The 20031-nt window shown below is 45.3% G+C and overlaps 1 protein-coding gene across 2 annotated transcripts in view; it reads right to left on the reverse strand.

Moving 5' to 3' along the window:
- The window catches only part of CCDC181 (coiled-coil domain containing 181), a 307289-nt gene that overhangs the window by 198705 nt on the left and 88553 nt on the right, over nt 1–20031 (reverse strand). For both annotated transcript variants that reach the window (XM_086934091.1, XM_086934090.1), the window contains exon 2: nt 18243–18381. In XM_086934091.1, coding sequence (XP_086790217.1) covers nt 18243–18368 — 126 coding nt within the window. In that variant the 5' untranslated portion in view covers nt 18369–18381. The remainder of the gene's footprint in view (nt 1–18242; nt 18382–20031) is intronic.

Below are 20031 nucleotides of genomic sequence, written 5' to 3' on the forward strand. Positions count from 1 at the left end.
TGGATGGGCCTCCATGATTAGATGCTGCTGCAGAGGGAACAGAGTCGCCATTTCTGATTGCCAAGGACTGCCGTAGCTCTGCCACCGTTAGGTTTGATATGTTTTTAACTTTTTTAACTTTCCTGCTGATTGAATTTGCACTTCATCGGATTTTAGCCTGCACTTAAAAATTGTCTGTTACACGTACCTGAGGCTGCTTGCTGCGCTCACTTCAGTGCACCCCGGTCCGTCACAGCAAGTGCTGCTTGTACGGAGGGTGCGGAGGGCGCTGTCAGCACTCACTTCCGGGGAGGGAGCCGTTTCCGGGTGGTGAGCGGGCTAGTTGCCGAGGCCTCACACCCTTCATAAGGCGGTGACAGAGCGGACGCGGAGACTGATTGCCTAGAACTGCCATAGCTTTGCCACCGATAGGCTTGATATGTTTTTTACTTTTTAAACTTTCCTGCTGATTGAATTTGCACTTCATCGAATTTGGCTGCCTTTATCCCCCCAAATATAGAACAGATCTTGCAAATGGTCAAACGGGTGAAATCAGGAGCTCCCTTTGATCCTTGTCCCCCAAATATATTTCATTATGCCGCTGAGGAGATCAGCGAACAACTTTGTTTACTTTTTAAAGCGATTTTTGATTCTGGCATTTTCCCTGAGACATGGAAGAGGATCTCTATTCTTCCCCTGTTGAAAAAACCTGGTTTGGATCCTGGTGTTCATAGTAATTATAGACCTATAGTCAGGATCCTGTTCCCAGCTAAGGTGTTGGAGAAGATCATGAACCGCCAACTCACGTCCTTTGTTGCCTCACAGAACTTGCTGGATCCCATACAATATGGCTTCCGGGAGGGGCATGGTATTGAGACAGCCTTGGTCAAGGCAACAGAGGAGCTTCGATCATCGCTGGACTTAGGTGCAAAGGCTGACTTGATCCTTTTGGATCTTTCGGCGGCCTTCGACACCGTGAACCATGACATTCTCATCCTGAGGCTACATAGGCTTGGAGTTTCAGGTCTGGCGTTAAGTCTGCTTAAATCTTACCTTAATAATAGGTGCCCGTTTGTTCAGATTGACGACCAATGTTCGAAGCAATTTTCACTTCCATGTGGGGTTCCGCAGGGCTCATCTTTGAGCCCTACGCTGTTCAACTTATATGTTACCCCTTTAGGAGATGTCAACAGGCAGTTTGGTTTTTCGTTAGTGTCTTACGCTTACGATACTCAAATCGTGGTTTCTATTTCTGGGAATTCAGATGAGACAGCAGCCCGTTTTAATCAATGTATGACATCTGTAGACCACTGGATGAGTACAAATTGCCTAAGGTTGAATGGAAGTAAAACCAAGGTGCTTCTTTTGGGTTCAGATCCCTCAATATGGTCTGAGAAATGGTGGCCTCAGTCGATGGGAATTCCTCCTATCCCAGTAAAAAAGGACAAAAATTTGGGAGTAATTTTTGATGACGGTCTTACATTTTAATCTCAAGTTAATAAGGTTGCTTCCCAGGTACATTTAAACCTAAAACTGATTCAGAAGGTGAAACCATGTATCCCGTCATCTACTGCTAAAACACTGGTAACATCTTTGGCCTTAGCTAAATTTGACTATGGCAATGCCCTGTATTTGGGTCTTCAAAAACAACATCTTGTTAAGCTTCAACGGGTTCAAAATTCCGCTGCCAGGATGCTGCTGAACATCCCCAAGTTCCAGTCGGTGTCCCAGGGCCTTAAACATCTTCACTGGTTGCCGGTGAAAAAAAGAGCAGAATTTAAGGCCTTATGTTTCGCCTTCAAAGCCCTCCAGGGGACAGGACCTGAATACTTGAAACAACATCTACTATGGTATCATCCAAATAGAACACTTCATTCTGCCACAAGAAAACTTCTTCAGGTATCTAAAATAAGGAGGGTGCGCTGGGGAGGAAGCAGTTTCTTTTTCCACACTGTCAAATTGTGGAATACACTGCAGTTATCCATAAAGAACAGTACAACTTGGCTTTTTATGTACTGATTTCTCAATTTTTGGTATTTCTCCTCCGCTGTAGCGCCTAGACGCCCCCGGGCATTCGAGCGCGGTATAAATCATAAATTCATCCATTCATTCATTTTAGGCTGCACTTAAACATTGTCTGTTACACACACCGGAGCCTGCTTGCTGCTCTCACTCCAGTGCACCCCGGTCCATCACGGCAAGTGCCGCTTGTATGGAGGGGGCAGAGGGCGCTGTCAGCACTCACTTCTGGGGAGGGAGCCGTTTCCGGGTGGTGAGCGGACTAGTTGCTCACGCCTCACACCCCATCTTAAGGCGGTGACAGAGCGGACGCGGAGTCTGATTGCCTAGGACTGCTATAGCTCTGCCACCGATAGGCTTGATATGTTTTTAACTTTTTTAACTTTCCTGCTGATTGAATTTGCACTTCGTCAGATTTTAGCCTGCACTTAAAAATTGTCTGTTACATGTACCTGAGGCTGCTCGCTGCTCTCACTCCAGTGCACCCCGGTCCATCATGGCAAGTGCTGCTTGTACGGAGGGTGCGAAGGGCGCTGTCAGCACTCACTTCCGGGGAGGAAGCCGTTTCCAGGTGGTGAGCGGGCTAGTTTCCCACGCCTCACACCCTTCATAAGGCGGCGACAGAGCAGACGCGGAGTCTGATTGCCTAGGACTGCTGGAGCTCTGCCACCGATAGATTTGATATGCTTTTAACTTTTTTAATTTTCCTGCTGATTGAATTTGCACGTCACCGAATTTTAGCCTGCACTTAATTGGCTGTTACAAGTACCTGAGGCTGCTTGCTGCTCGCTGCTCGCTGTCAGCACTCACTTCCGGGGAGGGAGCCGTTTCCGGGTGGTGAGCGGGCTAGTTGCCCACGCCTCACACCCTTCATAAACCAATGATGGAGTGGACGCGCGCAGCGGACATGCCGAAGGTGTGCCAAAGGCAAGCCCGTCTGCGCCCGTCCGCGCCTGGCCCGGGCCTAGGGCCAGGACCCCTACCCAAATTAAGGTAAACCCAGTTAGGTTAGTTTATTACAGCAATGAAATACTTAAACTTAGGACCAATCCACACTGCCCGATACTAAACCCGCTGTCTGAAATTAAACATTGCTCGAGTTGTCAACTTCCCTTCAATTATACACTGAGTGAAACGTTGACTCGAACACTGCCAACACGCCGGTAAGAAGGTAAATAAAGTTGTCAAAGCAGCCCTACTCAATGCACGGTCTTTAGTGAATCACAATACTGAAGTAGCTAACCTAACTGAAACTCACGACCTAGACCTGCTGTATATTACAGAGACTTGGGCAGAAGAAGCCTCAGATGTAGATCTGGCACTAGCTCTCCCTGGGGGTTACACAATAATTTGGGTAGACAGGAAAGGAAAACTAGGGGGAGGGCTAGCCATCATCTGCAAAGAAGACCTACAGGCTAGGGGCTCAGATACAGGTAGGATCCCAGACAGCGAGACCTTATCATTCCAGATTGCTATTACTAAAAACTATACTTTTGAAGGCCTTCTACTTTACAGACCGCCAAAGGCAAAAACCCCCCTGACACAACTACTTGTCCCTTTCCTAGAATCCAGAATAAAAGGGGCAGATTATACTATACTGGGAGACTTTAACCTACACCTGGAAAACGACACAGACAAAAACACGCTACTAATTTCAGAGACAATGGCCAGCTGCTCCCTGACACAAATGGTCCAGCAGGATTACACTGGATGGGATCTTTTCCTCCAATACTAATATTGAAATTTTGTGAAATAATTTCGGTCCCATGGTGGGACCAAAATTCATAAAATTCTCCTTGACGATAGAACAAGTAAAAACAACAAGGGCTACCCAGTCAAGGCATACTATCTACCAGGACTGGGCTATAATCGACATACCCAATTTACAGGAGCAACTTTCTACGACCATACCGGAACTAGACTCAGATAGTAACACAGCCACCGATCAAGTAAACATCTGGATTAAATCTGCTGTTTTAATTGCTGCCCCCATAAAAAACATAAACTCAAGGAGGAAAAATATTTCAGAACCTTGGTTCTCGGAGAGGCTGAGGTTACTAAAGTAGTCATGTAGGAGGGCCAAAAGAAAATGGAGGGCCAACTACGAGGTAGTGGCTAAAAAAAACTACTGTAGGACCCTGGCAACTTATAAAAACCTAATAGTTGAAGAAAAAAGTGCCTATTTTACAAAGAAAGATAAATGAGGCAAAAAATTCTAGTAAAGAACTGTTTTCCACAGTTAAGAAGTTGACAAATCTTGCCTCACATAAACAAATAGAAGGTAGCACTGGACTATGTAACACATGTATTGATATGTATTGACAAAGAGAAATTAGTATATGAATCCGTTATAACCACTAACAACTCTGATTCATCACAAGCAAAGGCACACCACCCCAACCCTAGCAGGTACACAGAAACCGCGAACCTAGGGTTTCGGTTTGTTACCCCGTCAGTAGAACAGATACGTCAAATAATAATGACAACTAAGTCAGGAGGCCTTCCAGATCCTTGTCCACCTAAGGTGCTTCATCTGTTCCCAGAGCTACTCAGCAAACAACTTCAGATGCTCTTCGCAAAGATAATACAGGCGAGCTGTTTCCCAGATGCCTGGAAAACTGCATCAGTCCTGCTTCTGCTAAAAAAGTCCAATCTGGATCTGCTAGACCCGGCGAATTACAGGCCGATTTCAAGAATACCCTTTATGGCAAAGTGCTGGAAAAGCTTTTGAATAAACAGCTGTCTGGTTTTCTCAGGTCTACCCATGCCTTAGATCAATCACAGTACAGGTTTAAGGAGGAACACGGGACGGAGACAGCACTGAATATGGCAGCAGAGGAGCTCAGGAGTGTACTGGATGCAGGTTGGAAGGCTGCCTTGATTCTTTTAGATCTATCGGCAGGCTTCTACACCGTTAATCATGGTATACTCCTGACCCGTCTAGCATAGTTGGGAGTGCATGACTCAGCACTCGCATTGTTATCATCGTTCTTGGGGGAGAGAACCTTTACAGTTAAACTAGGGGAGTACACATCTAAACCTTTTAAGTCTCTTTGGGGGTGCCACAGGGATCCTCCCTGAGCCCCACCCTCTTTAATATATATGTTGCCCCATTAGCAGCCATCATCAGAAACTGTGGGTTTCTCCCCGTTTCCTACGCTGATGACACCCAAATAGTGGTGTCAATTTCCACCAACGTAGAGGATAGAGCAGACAGGTTTAGTAATTGCATCGAACAGGTCAACCCTTGGATGCAACTAAACTGTCTAAAATTAAATGGTGATAAAACTGGGGTCATGTTACTGGGGGCGGAGCCCAACATCTGGTCGCACAAATGGTGGTCTGACAGTTTGGGCGAATTGGACAAAGTTAGGAATCTGGGCTTTGTATTTGATACCAAATTAACGTTTGAAGCCCAGATTAACAAACTCTCCTCCTCTGTGTGGTATATTCTGAAGTTGATAAAAAGGCTCTTGCCCTTTATTCGAGTAGAAACCTGTAAAACATTGGTAACCATGCTGGCTTTGTCCAGGTTGGACTACGGGAACACTCTGTATGCTGGGCTACAAAAGCATCTGCTGTTAAAACTTCAGCGCCTTCAAAACGCTGCAGCTAGGTTAGTTCTGGACATCCCCAGGTCCGAGCCGGTGGCCCACATACTAAGAAGCCTCCACTGGCTCCCGATGGAGAAAAGGATATGGTTCAAGTCAGCTTGTCTGGCATACAAGGCCTTTCAGGGGGTTGGTTCCCAATTTCTAAAAACTAACTTGAAACAGTATGAACCACCAATGAAACTCAGATCAAGCAATGCAAAGCTGATTAAGACTCCCAGATTCAAGCAATTGAGGTGGGGAGGGAGAACTTTTCTACTGCATACCGCTAAGACCTGGAACCAGTTACCACTCTCAGTAAAAAAAATAGCCCTTCACTGCTATTATTCCGAAAGGCCGGAAAAACCTGGCTCTTCTCAGCATAGCCTGAATTCCATCTCGGGCAGTGCCAGACTTAGTGCACTTGACTCAGCGCCAAGACGCCTTAGGGAATTTGTGTGCTTTATACATTTTAAATCAAATCAAATCAAATCAATTTCTGTTGTCTGGTCCTACTGGTAGACTGTGGGGCCGGTGAATTGGGGAGCTAGATGATAGAGATACGTGTGGGGTTGAGGGCTGTGGACGCCCATTTTGATGCCTTGACCGGCAGATCGGAAGGCATGGATGTTCGCCTCAACCAGCATCAGGCTCAGCTTGAGGAGGCAGAGTAGCGTAACTCCACATTGGAAGATGGATCCACATCAACTTAAAACGGATTGAGAAAATGGAGCAGCAGGTCCAGACAGTGGCTATGAAAAATTAAGATCTAGAGGCCAGGTTGTGCCTTAATAATCTCAGCATTACTGGCATTGCATAATCCAATGCTACTGGCAAGATGGATCTATTTTTAGAAAAGTCGCTGGTAGAACTGTCATTGGGCCCCAGGCCACCGCCAGGTGCGACACCACAGCCCATAATCGCCCGAATGCTTAATTTCAGGGACAGAGTCACCGCACTTTGCCTGGCGGGGCCAGATTTAATATCAAGGATCCACTATATCCTTCTACCCTGACTGTACCCGGTTAGTTCAGGAGGGTCGTCGCATATTTGTGGAGGCGAAGGCCACGATTAGTGGACTGAGACTACGCTATGGAATGCTATACCCAGCCCGCCTTCGGCTGGATGTACAAGGTAAACCCTGTTTCTTTGACTCTCCTGCAGACGTCCTGTCTTTCTGTAAAACATATGCCAAGGACCACCGTCTGGACACTGGCAACTCTCCTGGGCGCTCTCGCCTGGATCTACATGCTACAAACAGTTAGGATTTATTCCCCATGGAATAATTGGGGAACAGACCTGGGGAAGGTTCACTCCCAGGATAATTGCTTATTTTTGCCTAGTGGGGAGTTTGATATGTTATAAATGCTAAGCTATACTCCACTGCTATGGTAATGCTAGTTAACTGATGGTTGCAGATTGCTTTTGGATGCATTACTTCTCCTGTACTATAGTTGCTATTTAGAATGCACTAATGGAGATTTGCTGTCGAGGCATTGCCCACACTCCAAGGTGTACACTGCTAAGAGTATTTGTTTGCATTGTTATTTGGGTATAATATGGGGTTTCACTGGACTCCTTTTTCCATGGGATGGGTGATGGGTTAGTAAAAAAGGGCAAGGGCTGTTAATGACAGATTTGCATGGACACAGGTTCTACAACTAGGTCATAAGACTAGCCCGTGTCTCATTACAGGACGACCAGGGGGGTGGAGGTTCCTTTTATGGCCTAGAATATTAGGGGTATCAAAAACCCCTATAAGGGCAAGTTAGTACTACAGTACCTAGTTTGGCATGGAGTGAAGGTGGCTTTTTTACAGGAGATGCACCTCTCCCTTAGCTCATGCCTGTCCTATGCTTCCACTTGGGGCCTGCACAGATATTTTTCTACCTATAACACATATTCCTGCGGGGCTTGCATTTTAAATCATCGTTCAGTTTCCTTTGTGTCTGTGGACTGCATGGATGACAAGGAGGGGAGGTATGTCGCCGTCAAGGGCAACCTGGCGGGCCAGAAGGTGCTATTACTATCTGTCTAAGCACCGAACGTAGACTCACCAGATGTTCTTTTTAGAGTTATTGACTATACTGGAGATGGTGGATGCTGACCATGTCATTGTTGGGGGGTGACCTTAACCTATGCATTAATCCTGCCCGTGGCTCCCTAGAGAGCGGTGCAGCTGGGAAGCTCTGTGCACTCCGGGTATTACAGGATATCTGTACCACATATTCCTTTAGAGATGCATGGTGCCATCGCCATGGGTTAGGCCAGGGCACAGCTTCTACTCTGCACCACACAGTACTTGGTCCCGCCTAGACTACTGGCTCCTATCAAAATCATTCCTGCCATGGCTGGGTGAAGTGAAATGCCTCCCTGTATGTTGTCGGATCACGCTCCTGTGTCCATAATACTGTTCTCTCCATTCCCCCGGGGGAGGTGGAGAACGTTTGGAGATTTCCCTATCAGGCTCATTTAGACTCAGTGTTTCGGGACAAACTCTGTTCAGCAGTAACCAACTATTTTGCTCTCAATGAAGGCACCATCTCCACACGGGCCACCCTTTGGGAGGCCTTCAAGGCCTATATCCACGAGGTAACAATATCTAAACAGTGTGGTATACTCTGTGATATTCGCCATTCCTTGGAGCGGGTTGAGTTTACATCAGGTAGACACTGCTGCGGTTCAAGAACTCGATAATACCCATCTGCGAATCGGAGCTCTAAAGTTGGAGGAGTTTCATGAACTAGTGGATACGGAGGTGAACTTCCTTGGGAAGCAGGCTAGGGCGAGGTGGCATGGTTAACACTGGCTAGACTGCTTCGTCCACAAAGGGGCAGTGACTGTATTCCCAAATTCACTCTTGGAGATGGAACTCAGACCTCAGACAATGTTGAGGTCCTGGCGGAACTGTTGCATTACTATACTTTACTTTATACCTTCCGAAATGTGGGAGAGGACACAAACTTACTAAATAGCTCTCTGGGGGGCAATGTTCTGCCTGTCCTCCCTGCAGCAGCCAGCAGTTTCTTAGTGAACCAATAACAGTTGAAGAGATTGTCTCCACCATAGGCTCCATGGGTGGGTCTAAGGCCCTGGGCTCTAGTGGCCTGTCAGGAGCATTTTATAAAACGGTAAACATTTGCTTGCACTCCGTCTCCTGGAGCTGTACGCAGATGCACTTGAAGTGGGGACTCTTCCCCCTACCTTGCGGGAGGCAATTATAGTTCTGTTGGTGGAACCCGGGAAGGAACCCAAGGATTGCCAATACTTCAGTCCACTATCACTGTTGAATTTTGACAATAAAGTCTTTGCGAAACTGCTCGCCACTAGACTTTCTCTTCTCCATGAGACCCTTGTCTCTCCCCTCCAATCAGGGTTTATTCCACATTTGTCTACATCTGTCAACCTACGTACGTTGTTTTCTGTACTGAACAGGATATCCCCAGATGCCCTGGCAGGCAGTTGCCTTGTTAGATGCTGAAAAGGCATTTGATCTGTCGAGTGCCCTTTTTTGTTGGCAACAATTTGGAAGCTTGGCCTCCCGCAGGGGTTTATATACCTCATTATGCTCCTTTACTCGCAGCTGATGGCACGCATCTGGGTCAATGGGTCTCTGACCTCTCGGTTCACCCAAGTAAGAGGTACCAGACAGGGGTGCCCCCTATCCCCGCTTTTATTTATTATAGCCATGGACCCGCTGGTACGGCACTTACAGGATAGGCCCTTACAGCATTGATTGCAATTTAGCCCTGGTCCACTACTTCTTTCATTATATGCGGATGACATATTAGTTTTTCTTAAGACACCCTGCTACGAATCTTGACCCAATCATTCAGGAATTTGGCCATCATTCCGTATTGCAAATTTATCGGGGGAAGTCTGAACTGTTTCTATTGACCTCGGTGACATCACAATTTCACTGCATATACCCCCTGCAGTGGTGTAAAATATTTAAAAATTCACATTCATCGGGATAAGGACCAAGCCCTCCAATTGAATTACGGCCCTGCAGTTGACAGGTTGACATCGCAGATAGCGAGATGGATACATTTACCACTCTATTATTAAAATGCCATTATTAAAATGATAAGAAAAAACTGGGGAAGGCTTGGGTCCTGTCACTGTCCGGCCTGGACCACTATTATGAAGTAAACAAAACAAAAGCCGGGCAGCTAGCGTCTCTGCAATAATGCGCAACCTAGTATAAACAATTGCTAGGTTGGACAACCATTTGTGTTGAGTCACTTTTTTGTTTTATAAAAGATTATGAAAAAAGTTTTTTTGCATCAAAAGATACACCACAACATTTACAGAAATTCACAAATACATTCAATAGACCAAAAAAGACATATCAAGTCAAATATTCAAAACAAAACAATTGTAACAAACAACTAATATGGACAACTATACAATGCCTCAAATTAATCAATCGTTGAGGCACCAATCCTGAATATAAACTGAACAAGTGGACTGACAGAATGAAATAATAGCCTACTTGTTACAACCTACACAAGATACACAGTACATTTATCACAAGGTGCTATAAATAGGAATACCACAGGAACTAATCAGCAGTGTATAAGTGTGTCAATTATATTCCTATTAAGCCCTAGTTATTTGGTATCTTGGAGGTTCAGGACGTCGACGCGTTTCGAACCCAATCACAATTAACGGGTTCTCCTCAGGACATGGACTGGGGGGTCGTTGTCACTGTGAAATAATTAAAAAACGGTATCAATAGAGGGCTAGCTAACAAGCAGTCTTCGCTCAGGCTCAAACACTCTAAAAAAGTAAAGGTACCTTCTTGGTGGGGGGATCGGATCACTCCCTGTGAATGAGATAGTGTAAAGATCTAGGTTAGAAACGATCCTGCATTGTCCCTGTTATGCTGCACGTATGTATTAACAAGTCCAAAACATACCTCGATGTTGTGTAAATATTGCAAGTAAAGGGGGTTCAGGATTGGTGCCTCAACGATTGATTAATTTGAGGCATTGTATAGTTGTCCATATTAATTGTTTGTTACAATTGTTTTGTTTTGAATATTTGACTTGATATGTCTTTTTTGGTCTATTGAATGTATTTGTGAATTTCTGTAAATGTTGTGGTGTGATGCAAAAAAACTTTTTTCATAATCTTTTATAAAACAAAAAAGTGACTCAACACAAATGGTTGTCCAACCTAGCAATTGTTCATACTAGGTTGCGCATTATTGCAGAGACGCTAGCTGCCCGGCTTTTGTTTTGTTTACTTCATTATTAAAATGATGGCATGACCCCAATTTCTTTCTTTATTTCTCAATATACCCATCCCCCTTCCAAATACCTTCTTCAGCACACTGAGAAGCCTTCTCCTGCGCCTTGTCTGGGCAGGCCGCAGACCTAGGGTGAGTCGGTGTGCATTGGCCCTCCTGTATGAGAGGGGGGTTCAGGGTGCCGCACCTGCACCTTTATTATTTAGTTGCACAATGTCAGTATGCGTATTACTGGTACCATAGAGACGCCTGACATACCCATCAGTGTGCTGAGAGAGATCTTGCTGGTGAGACCACGCTCAACGTGTAGTATTTAAGGTTGGGAGATCAGCAGTTTGTTTAGATTGGTCCACACTCGGACAGGGCTGGAGACACGGGATGCAAGGAGAAAGGGAATCAGGTGTAACGTGCTGAATTCGGTAAGTTAAGATCGTGGGGAGAAGGAGACTCACGCTGTGTCAAGTGGAAGGTACAGGGACGCTTTTGTAATTTTGTTGACGGGGATGGATTAACATAAAGGTTGTTTTTAAACTAGGAGAAGGGAAATATTGAGGTGGGTTGCTGAGATGGGTAATGAGGTTGAACTTGGGAGGAGGCTGGGTGTTGGGGAAGGCTGTTTCAGGTACACTTTTTGCGCGTTTTCAGCGCATTTAGAGGTCAAACGTTGATTATTTAAAATGAGACGGAAATAGTTTGATGCATTAGAATGATCGTTGTACAGAGGTCTGAATAAATAAAATATATAAACTAATGTCAATATTTTAAATCTAAAGGCAACCCCTGAAGAAGGGCTATAAATAGCCCGAAATGCATTGGGTAAAGTTATGAACTTCTGGATGTTTTATGGATTTGTCATGCGCTAGAAAAAGGCCCCGATCGGCATATCTGCACACTAGAAATTGTTGAATACATTAAGGTTGCATATGTGAAAGGTTGAAAAGTTGAAAGAATATCTACTGGATTACATGGAATGAAAATAAAATTGTTGAAATGTGGATAAAGTTGTCACTGTGGAGATTAATCACGCAAAAAGCTGTGCAGCATCCGACGGTGGAGTGTAACTTAACTCCAGGCAAGCAGTGGTTCCGGTTTGCACGCTAAAGATTTGAATTTTGAAAAACATTGGATAACGAATAAATTTTGAAAACAGGAGTGCACTTGGTGAACCTTTTTGAATTCAGAGACCACGCTCAACGCCATACTCCCAGTTGACATTTCTTTACACCCTACATAAATTCAACCACTGTCCACCACCTGTTGGGAGCGTAGCACAGGACCCCGCACTGCCACTTGCTGATAGCCGATGGCCCCTTACAGAGGCCATTGTTAAAAACACACAAAATTTGATCTATTTCCTGATGGCCACGCTATCTCCTGGGCAGAGGACATGTGCTTCGCTACCCTGAGTGACAGATTTATCTTACATCGTATCCAAAGTACAATGGGCGCCTGGGTTCCAGGCCCTGTTCTAGCGAGTGGGCCGGGTGGGCCAGGCCCACCCAAACATGAGCCTGGCCCACCCAAACAGGAGGCTTGGCGTTCGCAGTGGGGGCTTAAAGGCAGGCGCGGAACGGCATTGGGCTCAAAGGGCTGTCTGTGTGCGCCTGGGCTGAGACAGTTTCCAGGGCGCACACCCACACAGACAGATTTTGAGATTATCGCAGCTGCACCCGAGTACTTCACAGGTCTTTCAAAGACCATTGATATGTTAACAAGGCTTAGTTTCGATTTTCACCCCTTCATCTCCACACGGTGAAAGGCGACAAATCCTTTCTTTGACAAGGGTCACTTTTGCCTACTGTTCTGCTGTGTGGATATTACTTTTTTTATGCAGTGCAGGAGAAAAGAAGTTTGTTTATTACTATTCACCTTTCCTGACCCCTGCAGCTGTTTATCACAATAGGCTGTGACACAAAGTTTGTTTTATGGCATAGGTAAGAGAATGTGTTACTATGTGTTTTTCTTTTTTAAATCTGCACAGGCCCAGCAGGACAAATACTTTGTGTGTGCTTTAGTTGAACAGTTTTTATCAATATCATGGTTGATGCAGGACAAAATAAGACAATACAAAATGCCCAGATGACACTGGTGAATAATGATCCTGCTGGAGAGCAATCATTTGTCTGTTAGAAGTTTCTAAATACAGATGAACTGTATTTTATGTGGAAGCTCAGTGGATTACTGCCTTTGTCACAGAGATCCATGTGTTACTTGTAGTTCAGAAGTTACAATCCTAACATAGGACAGTGACAAATGAACTGTCACCGAAGAGATGCATACAAACATGAATGGTATAGTTAGAACTTTTTATGTTTTGTGATATACTTAGAACTTACTCAGTCTTTCTTTATTCTAATGTTGCTCAAATTAGTATTTTGGGGCAGAAATAAATTTTTATCAGTAAAGCTGACCCCAGGGGCGCTGGTGGAGGGTGACAGTGAGGGAATACAAGGAAGAGGTCATGGGGTGGAGGGGGAGCTAGGGAGAGATGAGGGGCACTGGTGGAGGGTGGTGAGGGAGTCTGAGGAGGAGGGTATGAGGAGGAGGGGCTACAGAGAGATGAGGGGCACTGGTGGAGGGTGGCAATGAGAGAAACCAAGGAGAAGGTCATGAGGGGAAGGGGCTATGGGGAGATGAGGGGCACTTGTGGCGTGTGGCAGTGGGGAATCCGAGGAGGAGGTCAATAGGGGGGCCATGGAGGGATGAGGGGCACTGTTGGAAGTTGGTAGCAAAGGTATTTACAGAGAAAGAGGTAGTTGGTGTGGCACCAAAAAAGACTTTCACATCAACGCTAAAGCCGACCCTGTCATGGCCTTTCTGTTTTTGTTTATTTAATTAGCAGTCGGGTCATAAGGTTTACTGTGGAACATACTTTAAAGTGTGTGCTAATTATATTTACTGCTATATTCAATATTTTAATTTTGAAGGTGATTTTACTAATGTTTTTACCGGGAAAAATAAAAGTGGAGCCCGATGATGCCTGTTATAGGGCTGGGGCCCAGGTCAGCTGTGCGATAAAGTGCACTCGAGAGGAGTAGTGGATAATCAAGCCTTTAAGGGCGTGCGTTGCAGAGTCCGGGGTCAGGTGGAGGTAGTAATGAAGATGGATTCTCCCTGAAGGCTCACACAGAGGGAGCCCGAGAAGTGTCACTTGCCTAATACTCCCACCTGAGAAACCTCCTCTTCCCATCAAAGGAACATAACATGGAAAAAACACTTTTTGAGAGTGATATTTAGAAAGAGATTTGGAGAAGAGCGCGTTTTGCTGAGCCTTGCAAGACTAAGAAGAGAAAAAGGAGGGCCCTGAAGCTGGCCTGCGCAGACATATATGCTACAAATCGAGCCCGCAGCGGCCCACCCAAATGCTCCCTTGGCCCACCCAAATAAAAATTCCTGGAGCTGGGTCTGCCAGGCCCTGTTCTAGCAGGTAGGCCGGGTGGGCCTGGCCCACCCAAACAGGAGCCTTGGCCCTCGCAGTGAGGGCTAGAAGGCAGGCGTGCAAGGCACACGTTGTGTGTGTGCACCTGGGCTGAGTCAGTTTTCCGGGCGCCCACACACACACAGACAGTTTTAGAGATTATCACAGCCGCACCTGAGTACTTCACAGGTCTTTAAAAGACCATTTACATGTTAATGAGGCTTTGTTTATTTTTTCACCCCTTCATCTCCACATGGCAAAGGTGACAAATCCTTTCTTTGACAAAGGTAACCTTTGCCTACATTTCTGCTGAAGTTTGTTTATTTCTATTCACCTTTCCTGACCCCTGCAGCTCATCATCACATCAGGCTGTGGCACTAAGTTTGACTAATGGAGAAGGTAAGAGAATGTGTTACTATTTTTCTTTTTAAAATCTGCACAGGCCCAGCAGGACACATACTTCGAGTGCTTCATTTAAACAGTTTTTATCATTATCATGTCCGATGCAGGACAACAATAAGACAATACAAAATGGCCAAATAACTCTGGTGATTAATGATCCTGCTGGAGAGCGATGATTTTCTGTTAGTAGTTTTTAAATGCAGATGAACTGTATTTTATGTGGACGCTCAGAGGGTTACTGCCTTTGTCACAGAGATCCATCTGGTACTTGCAGTTCAGAAGTTACAATCCTAACACAGGACAGTTCCCAATGAACTGTCATCAAAGAGTTGCATACAAACATGAATAGTATAGTTAGAACTTCTCTTTTTTGCGATATAGTGAGAACTTCCCCAGTCTTTCATTATTCTAATGTTGCTAAAATTAGTATGTTTGAGCAGATATACATTTTTATTAATAAAGCTGACCCCCATCAGTTCCCGGATTGGAAACAACAAGTCTTGGCAACAGCAACCCACACAGAAAGAGAACAATGGCTTTGGTGTGGACCAGCAAGGTCCGGAGGACTCACCAAGCGATGGAGAGTCAGGGCACGTCTGGAGCAACCAGGGAAGCCCAAGGAAAATCAAAGTTGCCTTCTCAGGGACCCACAAGTTGATAGACAAGGGATAGCGAAGGTACCTCGAGAGGAAACACTGGAAACCAGCCCACAGGACACTTAGAGTGGGCAGGCCGGTGATCTTCAGTGGAATTGCTGCTCGGGGTCTGGACTACACATAGTCCATTGCACAGCCTTGGGGATGCTGGGAAGTGTGTTCAGCTGCAAAGTGACGCGGTGGCCAGGGGCTTGGGATACATAGTCGCCACAAGGGATACAGGCCTCAGACTTCCTGTGGGCACTGATCTACCTCTATGACCGCTGAAACCCACCTCCTGTGCTGCAAAAGTCTTCGGAGTCCTCAGGATCTACAGAGATGCAGCCTGGTCTGATGCGTCTTTGGTGCCTGCCAAGCAGGGGAGTTACTCATTTACTCCAAGGGAGATTCTTCCGTCATCTAGTCATGTAGATCATCGAAGTTCTAGGATTTCTGTAGCAGAGTTTCCTCCAGGTATAATTTAAAGTCCTAAGGACTGGGATTCCTTCTTTATACCCAAGAAAGGGGTTGGACTAACTCTGGGGACCCACCTATGGGAGGGTTTGGAAAGAGGGGAGGCTACACCCATTTCCTTTGTCCAGTTTCGCTCCAGAGCAGGGGCTGGTAGCCCCTGTGACCGGTTTGAAGTGGACTATGCACGGGGACACCAAATGTTCCCCAGTGCAGACTTCCAAGCACTCTTGGAGTGCACCCACCCAGCCCCAATACACTAAAGCCTGTCTGGGAGGTGGTGACATCTCCCCGTGACAGGAAACCTATTGTCCAGGCCTCCCCTGCCGGAGATTCGGTCAGCAGCAGGAGGCCAGACTCCTTTCTGTGGCTGGCAGCATCCATTTTGGGATGCCAGGGCTCTGTAAGCTGGTACCGGATATACCGGTGCTGTCATGTCTCTCCCTCTAGAAGGGTGAGATCATACTCCCACATCAGTTACTTGTGTGGGGGTATGATTCCAATGTGTTTGAGACCAAACACAACATGTTTCCTTGCAGCCATGCCAAAGTTAGCATTTACCGAGAGGTTATAATGCACTTAAGAGTATATGGACAGGCTGCATCACAGACAACCCCGGAGGATAGATTCCGAAGGTTGCAGAGGGGCCCTGCTCATGCATGGGCACCCTCTCACACAAAACCAAGCACCCTGCCTTCAGCATTGATAAGGCCTGACATAGGGGTGACTGATAGGTTTATATGTGCAGTGATAGGGTGAGATATAGTGAACCTATATCTCAGTAAGGGGTGCATGCACCACCTCACTCAGGCTGCAGTAGCAGTCCTGTGGTGTCATTTTGGAAGGATTCCCAGGGGTGGCATAATACATGCTTCAGCCCCTGGTAGGCCTCTGGAGTACCTATGCCCGGGGTACATAGTATACCATATACTAGGAACTTATAAGGGCACCCCAGAATCCAATCTGGAGTGTACCTAAGGTACTGGGAATTAATTTAGAGAGGAAGCAGCTAGGCTGAGGTCCTGGATAGCAGGGCCCCAGCCAGACTAAAGTCGAAAAACAGTGAAACATCAGCAAAAAGTTGGGGTAACCACGAGAAGCAGATCCTACTCTACTACTACAGTACTGACACACACTACACTGATATGAGTAGCACTATACAACAAATGACATGCATATGTGAGAGGGGCCTACGTAAAGATGAGGTGCACTGTTGGAAGGTGGCAGTAGGGGAATCCGAGGAAGAGGTCATGGGGTGGAGGGGGGAACTAGGGAGAGATGAGGGGCACTGCTGGAGGGTGGTAGTGAGGGAGTTTAAGGAGGAGGTCATGAGGGGGATAAGCTAGAGACATGAGGGGCACTGGTGGAGGGTGGCAGTGAGGGAATCCAAGGAGTAGGTCAATAGGGGGGCCATGGAGGGATGAGGGGCACTGTTGGAAGGTGGTAGTAAAGGTATTTACGGAGAAAGAGGTGATTGGTGCAGCGCCAAATAAGACTTTCGGCTCAGCCCTGTCACGGCCTTTCTGTTTTTGTTTATTTAATTAGCAGTTGGGTCATAAGGTCTACTGTGAAACAAACTTTAAAGTGTGTGCTAATTATATTTACTGCTTTATTTAATGTTTTAAGTTTGAAGGTGATTTTACTAATGGTTTTACCGGAAAAAATGAAAGTGGAGCCTGATGGTGCCTGATATGGGGCTGGGGCCCAAAGTCAGCTGTGAGATAAGGTGCACTGGAGTGGAGTAGTGAATAATCAAGCCTGTAAGGGAGTGTGTTGCAGAGTACGGGGTCAAGTGGAGGTAGTAATGAAGAGGGATTCTCCCTGAAGGCTCGCACAGGGGGAGCCCGAGAAGTATCACTTGACTGATTCACCCACCTCACAAACCTCCTCTTCCCATCAAAGGAACATTACATGGAAAACACACTTTTTGAGAGTGATAATATTCAGAAAGAGATTTGAAAAAGAGTGCATTTTAATGGGCCTTGTGAGACTAAGAAGAGATAAAGGACGGCCCTGAAGCAGGCCTGCCTAGACATATATGGACAAATCGAGCCCGCAGTGGCCCACCCAAATGCACCCTTGGCCCACCCAAATAAAAAATCCTGAAGCCGGGCCTGGATAAAACCATTATACGTTGCGTTTTATTTTCCTTCATCGTGCACGGAAACACTGTATTACTACTGCTACACTGAAATTTGTATGCATTCACTACTGTGATGTTGCTTGTAAAGTTTTGAAAATCATAAATAGATTTTATTTAAAAAAAACATCCTATTCAAAGTAGTATACACCATTCTATGTAAACTGAGCTAGTTGCTATTTTCTTTAGAAACAGGGAAGGGCCGTGGAGGGTACATACACCACACTGATTCTCAAAATAGTTTACTTTTGATACAATGTTTGCTTTAATGATAGAAGGTTTGGTATTTCAAATATGATCTTATTAAAGGACAACTTCAATACGCAAGAAATACCTCGGTGTCCTGATGGTTGTCTTTGTCTTCGTTAATTAACCAATCGAGGTCTTTTTCAAAATCATCTTCATAGTCCACATTTTCTTCAGCTTCGCCTGGCTCTTCATTTTTACTTGATTGGGCCATTCTTCTAATCAACCTGTAGGTGGCACAAATGTATAACACACACATGTAACTTAAAGGCCTGTAGACAATGTACATTTGAACGTTTGATCATGTCGTGTTGATTCTCTGCTGAATGGCTGATTGATTGACTATGTATCATTTATAAGGCGCACTGTTATTCATAAAAGGGTGCCCTAGCAATAAGATCACAGCAATGTGAAAATGACCCGATAAAAGAAAATCAGAGGGAAATTACATAGTAAATTTAAGAGCAAAATAGGTTTAGGTTGTTTCATAAAGGAAAGGTGAGCGACGGCAATGTGGACACTGGATGGAAGTTTGGCTCAGGCATCATCTGAACTAACTAAAAGGATCGTGGGTATGCAAAAGAACACTGTCAGTGAGTGTATACAATCAGGAAGATGGGGTTAACAGCAGGCTGAATGACGATGGTGGAGTCAATTATAGGGTGACAGGTAAAATGCAACGAAATATGATTCACCCGCTTTGAGCAGCACCAAAAAATAAAATAAAACTTCAATGTGCATAGGCACGGTGGTCGCAGGCCATGTTTCTGTTACATGCTCTGTATTGGATTCTTTGCTGCCTGGTGAAGTGGAAGCGTGAGAACACTGCAGGTGAAGTGAGCTGCCTGCACAGAGGAGGCTGCCAGCAAGAAGGAAAGAGGACCTCAAGGTCAGAGGAACAAGGAACTGAAGCACTCTCCAAGTAAAACATTATTCCTTGATGTTTACAGTATAAAATCCTCCTCTAAAATTAAAGTTGTGTTTAATAAAATGTTTTTTTCAATTTTAGCACTTTTAGCACGCATATTGTTGTTAAAGTGAAACTAAAAGAGAAAAGACATGTATGTTTTGAACAGGAATGCTACAACAAATATAGTTATGGTTACATTACACTACCCCAAGGAATTGAAAAATCATGTTTTGATCAGAACTTTGCAAATTTATGACAAAGGCTCGGCACATTTTGAATAATCCCCTGGACTACACATGTGAGTGGGTGTGTGAAGTTAGTCAACGCAGGTCAATCATTTCTAAGTTTGAAACAAGTTTTTAAGGTCATGGTTATGCACACTTTATTAGCAATGGAGGTCGGATGTATGAACCCCTTTCACACACAAACTAAGGATGTGTAAGTTACATGCAGAGGGTGTCTCGCAAGGCCCCCAAATAATAAACTAATACGAGACAAAAGGAGAATACTGAGATCAGATAATGCGGAGGGGGTAATTCTCCATAGTGACCTTCCATAATACCAGCCTAATAAACGTAATAGAGCCTATAGCAAATATTAGGTAAAAAAAACTTTTTTCAAAAAAATCACCATGTCGCCATATATATCAATTAAAACAATTATGATGTGTGCCATGACGTACAAACTGAGTACATGTGCGCAACACAATTTAAGATACATGTAATGCCAAATAGTAACTATTATTCAACGATCCTGTCAATAACTACTTTGTATAACGCTAACTAGAGTCCCGTTCCAAGATGGCCGCGAGTTCTACCGATCGGAGGCACCGAGTACGCATGCGCGTACAGATAGTGTGCCACGGTTTTTCACAGCTGTTATCTATCAGCCGTGTGAGTTAAAAGGAACCGGGCACACTGACTCGCTTGTGGGAGAACGAGACGTATCAGAGGCCAAGACGGCGGTG

The sequence above is a fragment of the Lissotriton vulgaris genome, chromosome 8, assembly GCF_964263255.1.
Source record: "Lissotriton vulgaris chromosome 8, aLisVul1.2, whole genome shotgun sequence".
In the NCBI taxonomy this organism is placed as follows: Eukaryota; Metazoa; Chordata; class Amphibia; order Caudata; family Salamandridae; genus Lissotriton; species Lissotriton vulgaris.